The 12,453-nt window shown below is 44.0% G+C and overlaps 1 protein-coding gene across 1 annotated transcript in view; it reads right to left on the bottom strand.

Annotated features, from left to right (window-relative positions):
* The window catches only part of KIF6 (kinesin family member 6), a 406,288-nt gene that overhangs the window by 4,755 nt on the left and 389,080 nt on the right, over window positions 1-12,453 (bottom strand). Inside the window, exons 20-21 of the mRNA XM_074332873.2 lie at window positions 4,058-4,147; window positions 2,293-2,399 (exon numbers count right to left, since the gene is read on the bottom strand). Coding sequence (XP_074188974.2) covers window positions 2,293-2,399; window positions 4,058-4,147 — 197 coding nt within the window. The remainder of the gene's footprint in view (window positions 1-2,292; window positions 2,400-4,057; window positions 4,148-12,453) is intronic.

The raw sequence follows: 12,453 nt of genomic DNA, 5'->3' as shown, positions 1-12,453 counted from the left end.
CAGGCAAAATGGCCAACGGTCAATGTTCCGTCCTTGCTGACCCAACGTCTCAGCAGCACTGGCCTCTACTGGTCCGTCTCCCCTTGGAACAACGTTCTCCTGTTGACCTGCCTGAGGCCCACACTCACTCACCCACAGGCCCTTCTCTCACCCTGGCCAGCCTTCTCAGCGACTTTGGCTGGATCTTCCCACTGACCTCTAAATGTCATAGTGCCCAGGAGTCTGTTGTCAGCAACTGGGATGACCCAGTGCCACGGCCTTATGCACTACCCAGACCTCCCTGCTGAGCTCCAGACTCTTCGGCTGCCTAGTCAACATCTCTGGGATCTCACATGGCATCTGAAACTCCGAATGAGCCGACCAGAACTCTCACATCTTCCAGCTCCTTCCCTGTCATGGCCACACCTCCCTGCCTTTCTCGTTTTACAAAGTGGCACCGCCATCCTGTTAGCTGCCCAGGTCAGAAGCCCAGGAGCCGTCCTGGCTCTCCTCTCCCCCTCACACCTCACGTGAAATCGCTGCTAAGTCCAGGCTGCCTTCACCCCTTGCCTGGACCCTCCCAGGAGCCTGATAACCGCGCAACTCCTGCTCCTCTACAACGTACGCTACATGAAACAGCCAGAGTGAGCTTTCCAAAGCACCCATCAGATGACAGCTCGCCATGGTTTAAATTCCTCAGGGAGTTGTCACTACACCTGGAATAGTTGGCACTACACCTGCTCCCTCGCTCGGCCCTCCAGCCATTCTGGCCTCCTGCCCACTCTGTGACCAAGCAAAGCTCCTTCCCCGTCAGGGCTGTTCACTTTGGCCTTGGAAGTCTGACTCACAGAACACTGCAGGGCTCCATTCTCATTGCTTAGCTCTCAGTTTCAAGTTCTCTTCTTCAGGGGGCCTGCGCTACCCACTCAGCTACAGGCAGTTTCCCTGACGCTCTCTACAGCATTACATATTTTAGCTATTTCACAGCACTCGTTAGCACCTCAAATGATCTTATATATTTGTCGATGTGTTCATCGTCTATCTCATCCCTCCTCCTGGAATGTCAAGGGCTTGGCTCTGTCTGATTCACTGCTATGGCCTCCGCACTGGTACCGTGCCTGGCACACAGAAGGGCCCAATAAATAGTGTCCATTCACTGACGGGCTGCGCAGAACTGTTCAGTGTCTGACACACATCATTAGAATGTTTTGGGGATGGATGGCGCCTTGGAGATCACCAAATACAAATTTAGTGTTTTTCTTTTTTCTTGTTTACACAAGGAAACCGAGGATGAGAGAAGGTACTTTATGTGGTCAAGGTGTCACAGCAGGTTGGAGGCAGACCCAGCCTATCTCAGGTCTCAGCAAAGACACGACAGTGATGCTGCTGCCACTGACCCTAGACTGGAAGCAGATGGCATCCCAGGGAGGGACCCTGCTTGCCACAGGCGAGGACAACATGGCAAAGGCCATCCTTTACTGGGGGTGCTCCACCCATCTGCAAACCTCTTACTGTCTAAACTGCAGAGAGTTGGTCATGAAGCTGAGTGTAGGCCTCTCAGGGCAGGTGTCAGTTGTTATGGGGTCCTATCTGCCTTCATAGGAGTCAAGGTGCCTTGTTGACACGTGAAAGCAATGCTAAGCCTGTCTAGTAGCCTTGGAATCTCTGGGACAAAGCTAGGACTGAAAGCAGGCTTGGGTAAGGGGCCCTGGGGCTCGTCCCTATGGGCAGGAGAAGGGAAGGCCTGTCCTCAGCAGGTGGGCAGCTACCAAGAGGAAGGCAGGGAGGTCAGTGGCAAAGGCCAGGAAGGGTCTTTCTCTTCCTTTTGTCGGATGCACCACACATTTCTTCTGTAACTGTTACAGTGTCCTCAGGTCTGAGCCTCCACGTGTTATTTGCATCCACAACTCACTGGCGAGAACCATGCTCCAACAGGAGAGTGATATTTCTAGCCAGGTATCCAACAGGTTACCAAACCAAAGGAGAGCTGGCTTTGGGGACAGGGAACAAAGGGGGCTAAAGATCTGGAAGGACAGAAGCTTTGTCAGGCAGGGTAGGGGAACCTGGGCCGACCACCCTCTTGCGCCTCTCTTGGTGTTTCTGACGCTGCCTCTTGGGGTTTTCTCCAGGAGGAAGCAGCGGCCTGGCACATGTGAAGTGACCGCAAGGCCAGTCCTGTGGCTTCAGGAACATGCAGGAAGTTTCCTACTTCCTTCTTGCCTCATTGCTTGCTCTACCCTTCCCCCTCACTTCCCCCCAGGTGCTGGTGGACAGAGTGGGGTGACTTATGTCCCTGGAGGAAGCTGCACTTACATTTCTTCTGCAGAATGCTCTGTCTGGCCTTGATGAATGCCAGGATGTCAGAGTCTGTCTGGCTGTCCCCGGTGAGAGGGATGGATGATGTTGGTCTCGCAGGGAGGCTAGGGACAACCACAGGTCACACTTTACTACACCTTACATTTGGACTCAGTGCTTACCTTTCCAAAGCGCTTTTCCATTTCGAGTGACTGGATCTCACCCCGGAAGCTGTGAGAATGAATTTGCCTTCTTCTCACTCCCTCCCCCTTCTCTGTGTAGCAGACACAGCAATCCTTTACATGCAAACACATCATGCCCTCCTCTGGCTTAAACCCCTTAGTGGCTTCTCATCACTCTTGGAATGAAATCCAAACTCAGTCCCTGTGTGATCTGGCTCCTGGCTCACTACACTCAGGCCACCGTGCCCTTCTTTCTGTTACTCCAATTCACCAAGTTCCTTCCATCTGCAGGCTCTTTGCTTTTGTCTCCTTTCCCTGGACTGTTCTCCCCCAGACCTTACTATGGCTGTTCTCCCCCAGACCTTACTATGTACATTCTCTCACTACCTTCTTCCATTGCCTCACCAACTTATCTTGCACCTCCCAACTTAATTCCCTTGCCTCCCAACTTACCCAAACCGAGCCTGTTCGACCTTCAGCACCTAATTTGGATCTCACATCCTTTAGGATGTCTCTCCAGTGCAAACTTACACCCCACCATGGCCTAGCTAGTTGCTCCTGGGGCAGAGATAACTATTTTACCCTCTCTCCTTAAAAACAGAACCATAATATTTAGCAATTTGCCATGGCTACTAAAAAAACATTTCCCAGCCTCCTTTGCAGCTATGTGTGGCCAGGTGACCAAGTTCTGGCCAATGAGATTTATAAGAAGGGTGGGATTTCCAGGAAATCTCTTTAAAAAGGGAAGGAAGTATGCGGCCTTCTCCCTCCTCTTTGTCCATCCAACTCCTATATGTAAAATCCCCCTTAAGAAAATTCAGAGTAATGTACTCTCTTGGCTTTGTCAAGCTTCCATCCTCACACTTGTCCTTCCACACCGCAGGTGACAGTATCCACTCCCTCAGAAGGCAGTGAGGATTGTATATAATAAAGTATTGTTCATTATCACAAGTAATTTGTTGTGTCAGCATTCCAGCTGCAACTCAGTGAGAAGTGCTAAAGCCGCATCACATCAGGGAGGGCTGGGAGCTGTGCTGGAAATGTTCCTTCTGTCTGGGATTGGGGAAGGGCATAGTGGCATCCACCCTTGGACACCTTGGGAAAAGAGCAGGGTCTGCCAGGTGAAGAAGGGCACACAGGCCTTCCAGTCAGAGGGCACAAAACGCAGGCGCTGGGGAGAGGCCTGACCCAATCTGTTCAGCCTGGAGTGAATGGCTCACGGGACTAAGGCCAGGCTTGTCAGCTCTATCCTTCCCTGCCTGGGGACCCTGTAGTGGGGCTAGCAGGCTACGTTGGAACTGCCCCTGTCCAACTCTTCTTTCCTTTAATGGCTCCAGGTACAATTGTTCAGAAAAAGACGCGAAGCAACTCTGCCTGTACATGGCCGCAGTGACACTGGGAGAAAATTCCTCAGCTCTGGGAATCGGCTTCTGTGAGCGATTCCAGGGGATCCTGGGGTACCCAGGGGAAGGCCAGCCCTGGGCTGCTGTGCACCACCCAACCGAGGGCTCCTCGAGTTGTAGGGGAAGCAGACTGATGATTTCTGTCCACTCCACCCATTGCAGGGTTGTCACAGGTGTCAGAGGGAGAAGACCACAGACCTGTCATCCAGGGAAGCACTGGTTCTGTTCTGCTCCTGGCTGTGCAGGATGGGGCAAGATGAGGGCAGGATTTTCTCGGCATTCGTATCACTGTAAAAACCAAACCCACAAAGGAAAATGGATGGGAGGACGTTTACAGAACAGACATTCAGGGTCTATATTATAAGTTGTACGGACTGAATGCTGTGCCTCCCGCCCTCAGTTCATATGTTGAAGCCCTGACCTCCAATGCGATGGTGTTGGGAGGGGCAACCTCTGGGAGATAATTAGGTTTAGATGAGGCCATGACGGTGGGGCCCCTAGGGTGGGATTGGTGTCCTTATAAGAAGAAGAAGAAAGACCAGAGCTCTCTCTGTATAAAGCGGAGACACAGCCAGCCCATGGCCAACTACAAGAAGAGAAGAGGGGTCTCATGGGGAACTGACCCCAGCCTCCAGAACTGTGAGAAATAAAGAAATTCCTATAGTTTAAGCCATCCAGTCCATGGTATTTTGCTTTGGCAGTTCAGGTTGCTGTAACAGAATACCACAGACTGGGCGGCTTAAACAATAGAAATTTATTTCTCATAGTTCTGGAGGCTGGAAGTCTGAGATCAGCGTGCCAGCATGGTCAGGTTTCTGCGAGAAGGCTCTTCTAGATCACAGACTGCTAACTAATGGTGCCCTCACATGGTGGAAGGAGGGTGAGTTAGCTCTCTGGCCTCTTACAAGGGCACTAATCTCATCAGAGAGCCCCACCCTTAGGACCTAATCACCTCCTAAAGACCCACCTCCAAATACCATCACATTGGGGATTAGTTTCAACATATGCATTTTTGAAGGACACATTCAGTCTATAACATTTTGCCTCTGGCCCCCAAAAAATATGTCTTCCTCACATGCAAAATACATTCATTCCACCCCACCAGCCCCAAAAGTCTTAAATTGTTCCTACATCAACTCTAAAGTCTAAAGTCCAAGTCTCATGTAGCTATCATCTAAATCAGATTTGGGTACAACTCAGGTACCCTTGATTGGTTCATCCTGAGGCCAAGTTCCTCTCCAGTTGTGAACCTGTGAATTTGGATAATTTATGTGCTTCCAGGCATAGGATAGACATTCCCATTTCAAAACAGAGAAACAGGAAAGAAGGAAGGGGTGATGAGTCCCAAGCAAGTTTAAAATGTAGCAAGGGAAACTCCATGAGATATTATGGCTCAAGAATAATCGTTTTTGGCTTATCATCTGCCTTCTGGACCCACCGGGGTGGAGGTCAGCCAAGCTCTGCTGGGCAGGGGCTGTACCCTCACGGTTCTGCAGGGGGGCCCTGCCTCTATAGCTCTGGGCGAAGGCTGTCTGGCCTGTTGAAAGTAAGGTAATGGTCCCCCCTTTTAAAATGGAGGGGCAGCCCTGATGTTCTCCGATTCACCTTTGGAATCCTTCTTATGCCTTGAAGAAGAGTACATGTTCACAGCAGAATAGCTCTATAGCCCTGTCCTGTAAAATCCAAGTGGTCCAACAGCCTGCCTTCATTCCTTCCCATCGCCTTCTTTTCAGTTCAAAGTGGCAGTTTTCCTGCTGGGATGGCTGATTATGTCCACAGTTCACACCCACACTAATCTTAGTGTTCACACCCATGCTTAGTGTTCACACCCACACTTAGTGTTCTCTTCTGAAGATACTTTCTCATATTTTTGCATTATGAATAGGCTGAAAATTTTCCAAATCTTTACATTCCAGTTCTTTTATTGCTTAATAACTCCATCTTCAAGTCATTTCTCTTTTCTTGCGTCTTACTCTAAGCAGTCAGGTAGAACCACGCCACTTCTTCAGCACTTTGCTTGGAAATCCCCTCAGCTAATATTCCATTTCATCACGTGCAAGTTCTGCCTTCCACAGAACACTGGAACGTGAACACAATTAAGCCAAGCTTTTAATTTTTTGCCACCTTGTAACAAGGATTGCCTTTTCTTCATTGTCCAATAACATGTTCCTCATTTCTGTCTGAGACTTCATCAGTATGGCCTTTACCATCCGTATTTCTATTAACATTCCATACACGATTATTATGTCTTCTCTAAGAAGTTGGACACTTTCTCTCCATCGCTCCTCTTTCTTTCCTGAGCCATCACAATTGCCTTTAAAAGTCCCTTCACAATCTCAGATCCTTGTAGCATGCACTTCAAAACTCTTCCAGCCTCTACTCGTGACCTGGTTCCAAAGCTGCTTCTACATTTGTTCGAGCAGCATCCCACTTCTGGTGCCAATTTCTGTCTCAGGCTGCTGTAACAAAATACTACACAACTTATATATGCTCATATAATGGAAATTTATTTCTCCCAGTTCTGGAGGCTGGGGTCTGAGATCAGGGTGCCAGCATGGCCAGGTTCTGATGAGAGCCCTCTTCTGTGTTGCAGGCTTCTGACTTCTCATTGTGTCCTCATGTGGAAAGAAAGCGAAGCCAGCTCTCTGGCCTCTTCTTATAAGGGCACTAATCCCATTCATGAGGGCTCCACCCTCATGATCTAGTCACTTCCCAAAGACCCCCATTCTGAAATACCATCACATCAGGGTTAGAGTTTCAACAAAAGAATTTTTCAGGACACAAACATTCAGTCCCTAACAGATGTCTTATACATTAATGTTGGAGCATTGCATGTATTAGATGTGCAAGTTAAACAAAAACAACAAAGATCGCAACTGTCATTGATAGACACCATCTACACACCAGGCCCAGGCAGAGTGCTCTACAAACATCATGCCATTTAATCCTCTCAATAGCCTCATTATCCCCATTATATACATGAGATAACAGGTGTGGAGAGGTTAAAGAGATTTTACCCAGCTGGTAACTAGCAGAATCTAGATCTAATCACAACTCTGTGAGGCTTCAGAACCCATGCTCTCAGCCATGCTATTTTTTAAAAATTTGTTTACTATATTTTATTATATATTTTAAAAATTGTATTAAATTTATTGGGGTGACATTGATTAGTAAAATTATATAGGTTTCAAGAGTACAATTCTATAATACATCATCTGTATAGTATTGCAATTTGTGTTCACCAACCAGAGTCAGTTGTCCTTCCATCACCATATATATGACCCCCTTTACCCTCTTCAACCACTCCCCCCTACCCGTTTACTACCTGGTAATCACTAACCTGTTGTGTGTGTCTATGAGTTTTTGTTTCTCTGTTTGTTGCTTTCAGTTTTATATCCCACATATGAGTGAAGTCATATGGTCCTCGACTTTTTCTGTCTGACTTATTTCGCTTAGCATAATAATCTCAAAGTCCATCCATGTTGTCACAAATGGCAGTATTTCATATTTTCTCATAGCAGAGTAATATTCCATTGTGTGTATTGTCTACAGCTTTATCCATTCATCTATTGAAGGACATATTGGTTGTTTCCATGTCTTGGCCACTGTGAATAATACTGTAATGAATATAAGGGTACATATATCTTTACAGATAAATGTTTTCAGATTTTTTGGGTAAATACCCAGAAGAGGGATTGCTGGGTTGTATGGTAATTCTAGTCTTAATTTTTTGAGGAATCTCCATACTGTTTTCCATAGTGGCTGTAGCAATTCACATTCCCACCAGCAGTGTATGAGGGTTCCTGTTTCTCCATAACCTCTCAACACTTGTCTTGTTGATAACAGCCATTCTAACAGGTGTGAGGTAGTATCTCATTGTGGTTTTGATTTGCATCTCCCTAATCGCTAGTGAAATTGAATAATTTTTCATGTATCTGTTGGCCATTTGTATGTCTTGGGAGAGTTGAGTGTTCAGGTCCTCGGCCCATTTTTAAATTGAATTGTTTATTTTTTTGTTGTTGCGTTGTACCAGTTCTTTATATTTTGGATACTAGTCCCTTATCAAAGGATTGTTTGCAAATATCTTCTCCCATTTGGTTGGTTGCCTCTTTGTGTTTTTTTGATGGTTTCTTTTGCTGTGCGGAAGCTTTTTAGTTTGATATAGTCCCATTCATTTATTTTTGCTTTTACTTCCCTTGCCTTTGAGGTCAAATTCATAAAATGCTCTCTGAACCCAAGGTCCGTAAGTTTAGTACTTATGCTTTCTTCTATGCAGTTTATTGTTTCAGGTCTTAGTTTAGGTCTTTCAACCATTTTGGATTAATTTTGGTATATGGTGACAGATAGAAGTCTAGTTTCATTCTTTTGCATATGGCTCTCCAATTTTCCCAGCACTATTTATTGAAGAAGCTTTCTTTTCTCCATTGTATGCTTTTGGCTCCTGTGTCGAAAATGATTTGTCCATATATATGTGGGTTTATTTCTGGGCTCTCAATTCTATTCCATTGGTCTCTGTGTCTGTTTTTCTGCTAATACCATGCGGTTTTGATTATTGTCACTTTGTAGTATAAATTGAAGTCAGGGAGTGTGATACCTCCAGCCTTGTTCTTTTTTCTTAGGATTCCTTTGACCATTAGGGTCTTTTGTGATTCCATACATCTGATGACTTTTTTGTTCTATTTCTTTAAAAAATGCCATTCGGATTTTGATGGGGATTGTATTAAATTTGTATATTGCTTTAAGTAATATGGCCATTTTGACTATGTTGATTCTTCTAATCCATGAACAAGAAATGTCTTTCCATTTCTTTGTGTCTTCTTCAATTTCTTCCCCCTCCCCTTCTTCAACCTCCCCCCCTCCCACTCTGGTTCAAGCCGTTGTTTCTCAGTGTAGTTGTGTAGGACACAGCACCTTGGCCCATACTGATATTATGAGCCTTGCGCTCCCCCCTAGCTGAGGTGGTCGGTCGGTCAGCTGCTCACAGCAGCTCACAGCAGCTCTCGCCAGCTGCTGGCCGTTAACAATGGCTGCTGGCCACTCACGACAACCTCCAGCTACTCACGGCAGCCCAACTCCAGGTTGTTCACAATCTTAGCTGTAGAGGGCATAGCTCACTGGACCATGTGGGAATCGAACAGGCAACCTCAGTGATAGGAGCATGGTGCTCCAACCACCTGAGCCACTGGGCCAGCCCTTCAATTTCTTTTAATAATGTCTTATAGTTTTCAGTGTATATGTCCTTCACATCCTTTGTTTCTTCCTAGGCATTTTATTCTTTTTGTTGCAATTGCAAAAGGAATCGTTTTTTTTTTTTCATTTCTTTTTCTGAAATTTCATTATTACTATATAGGAATGCAATGAGTTTTTGTACATTGATTTTGTATCCTGCAACTTTACTGTATTTGTTTATTGTTTCAAGTAGTTCTATTTTTGGTGGAGTCTTCAGGGTTTTCTATGTAAAGAATCAGGTCATCTGCAAAAAAAAAAAAAAAAAAAAAAAATTAACTTCTTCATTCCTATATTGGATGTCTTTTATTTCTTTATCTTGCCTCACAGCTCTGGCTAGGACTTCTAATACTAGTATGTTATTTAATTTCCACATAGTTGTGGTTTTTTCCTCTTTCTTTTTGCAGTTATCTCCAATTTCAAAGCATTGTGGTTGGAGAATATGCTTGATATAATTTCAGTCTTCATAAATTTGCCAAGGCTAGTTTTGTGTCCCAACTATGGTGGTCTAAACTTGAGAATGTTCCATGTGCACTAGAAAAGAATGTATAGTCTGGTGTTCTGGGATGAAGTGCTCTGTAAATGCCAGTTATGTCCATTTGGCCTAATGTGTCATTTTAGGCTGATATTTCCTCACTGATTTTCTGTTTGGATGATATATCCATAGCTGTCCATGGCATATTTCAGTCCCTTACTATAATTGTGTTTTTGTCAGTTTCTCCCTTTAGTTCTATTAGTTGTTGCTTTATATATTTTGGTACTCTTTGATTGCAGGCATATATATTGATACACGTTATATCTTCTTGTTGTATTGTCCCCTTTATCATTATGAAATGTTCATTTTTGTCTCCTGTTACTTTTTTAGCCTGAAGTCTGTTTTGTCAGATATAAGTATAACTACACTCGCTTTTCTCTGGATGACATTTACTTGGAGTATCATTTTCCACCATTTCACTTTGAGTCTATATTTGTTCTTGTAGCTGAGATGTGCCTCTTGAAGGCAGCATATAGATGAGCTTTGTGTTTTGATCCAATCTGCTACTCTGTGCAGATTTTTTAAATTGGTAAGTTCAGTCCATTTACATTTAGGGTAATTATTGATATATAAAGATTTTCTATAGCCATTTTATCTTTTGTTTTCTGGTTACTCAGTGTCTCCATTGTTTCTTTGACCTTATGTTTCTGTCTGTTATTTCAGTTTGGTGGTATTCTATGATTTTTTTCCTCTGTTTCCTCTTTTTTATGTTATGTGTCTCAGTTCTGTTTTTTTTTTTTTTTTTTCCGAGTGGTTACCATTATGTTCATGTAAAAGAAAGTTTCATATATACAGTAGTCCTTTTTCTTAAGCATGCATCTTATCTCCATTTCTTTTTCCAAATTCAGATCTTTACTCCCTCCCTTTTTATGTTTTTATCACAAATTATCCCTATTTATGCTGTGTGTTCATTTCTGAGTTGCAGTAGCAAATTGTCTTTTTCTTCCCTTTTTCTTTTTTTATGTTTTTATTTTCTTTAGCCTTTAAGTTATGTTTAAGTGTATAGTGCCCCATTCTGTGTAGGGGTTGACATTTCCTGCTTCTGTCTGTATGTTAGTAATCTTATTTATAGTTTTGTATCCTTTTGTCTTTTTGTTTCACATCAAATAACCTCCTTCAGTATTTCCTGCAATGCAGGCTTTGTGGTGGAATAGTCCCTCAGCTTTTGTATATCTGGAAAGGTCTTTTTCCTCCTTTATATCTAAAGGATAACACTGCTGGATATATTATTCTTGGCTGGTAATTTCTCTCTTTCAAGAATAGTTTGAATATTTGATTTCATTTCCTCCTGGCTTGTAGAGTTTCTGCTGAAAAATGTGATGATAATCTAACAGGCTTTCCTTCATAGGTCACCATCTTCTTTTTCCTAGCTGCGCTGAGAATTCTTTTGTTGTCATTGCTTTTTGACAGCTTCAATATAATACGTCTTGGAGAAGGCCATTTAGGATTGGGGTAATTAGGTGTGCTGTTTGCTTCTTGGATTTGAAGATCCAGTTCTTTCTATAGGTTTGGGAAGATTTTTTTCTTTCCCCTTCTTCTTCCTCCCCCCCTCCACTCCAGTTCAAGCCATTGTTTCTCAGTCTAGTTGTGTAGGACACAGCCCCCTGGCCCACGCGGGTATTACGAGCTGAGGCAGTTGGTTGCCAGCTCACAGCAGCTCACGGCATCTCATGGCAGCTCTTGCAGGTTGCCGGCTGCTCACGATGGCTGCTGGCCACTCACGCTGGCTGCTGGCCGCTCATGGCAGCACACAGTAACCCGCGGCAGCACTTGGCAGCCTGCAGCAGTTCACGGCAGCTCACACCAACCTCTGGCCGCTCGCGGCAGCCCAGCTCCAGGGAGAGCTGTTGTTCACAATCTTAGCTGTAGAGGGTGCAGCTCACTGGCCCATGTGGGAATGGAACCAGCCATCTTGGTGTTAGGAGCACAGTGCTTGAGCCATTGGGCTGGCCAGGTTTGGGAAGTTCTTGTTGACTATTTGAATAGACTCTCTGTACCCTTCTCACTCTTTCCTCCTTCTGGTATACCCATTATTTTTATTATTGTTATTAAAATTTATTGGGGTGACAATGGTCAACAAAACTACATAGGTTTCAAGTGTACAATTCTATAATACATCATCTATATATTGCATTATGTGTTCACCACCCAGAGTCAGTTCTCCTTCCACCTCCATATATTTGACCCCGTTTGCCCTCTTCTACCACTCCCCTACCCTCTGGTAACCACTAAACTGTTTGTTGTCTGTGTCTATGAATTTTTGTTTTTTTTGTTTGTCTCGTTCCTTTCTTGCCTTCAGCTTTATATTCCACATATGACTGAAGTCATATGGTTCTTAACTTTTTCTGACTTATTTCACTTTTCATAATAATCCCAAGATCCACCCATGTTGTCGCAAATGGCAGCACCATTATTCCTTTATTGCTCTTTCTGATGGAGTCAGATAGTTCTTACAGCATTCTTTCATTTCTTTTAACTCTCAAGTCTCTCTCTTCTTCTGTCTGCATCGTTTTCAGATTTCTACCTTTGATATCACTAATTCTTTCCTCCATCTGGTCAGCTCTATTTCCTAAGCTGGCTATTTCATTCTTCATCTCTTTTATTGAGTTCTTCAGCGCCAGAATTTCTATTTGGTTCTTTTTAAAGATTTCATTCTCTTTGGGAAAATATTCATTTTGTTTGTTGATTTTATTTCTGAGTTCATTAAACTGCCTATCTGAGTTTTCCTGTATCTTGTTGAGTTTTTTCAGAATTACAATCTTGAATTTTCTGTCACTTAAGTCACATATTTCCATGTCTTTAATTTTATTTTATAGATATTTTTCATTTTCTT

The sequence above is a fragment of the Rhinolophus sinicus genome, chromosome 2 (genome assembly GCF_057876585.1).
Source record: "Rhinolophus sinicus isolate RSI-liver-muscle chromosome 2, RSI-T2T, whole genome shotgun sequence".
Taxonomy (NCBI): Eukaryota; Metazoa; Chordata; class Mammalia; order Chiroptera; family Rhinolophidae; genus Rhinolophus; species Rhinolophus sinicus.
The sequence above is the reverse complement of the archived record's forward strand: the minus strand, read 5'-3'. Positions and strand labels throughout refer to the sequence as shown.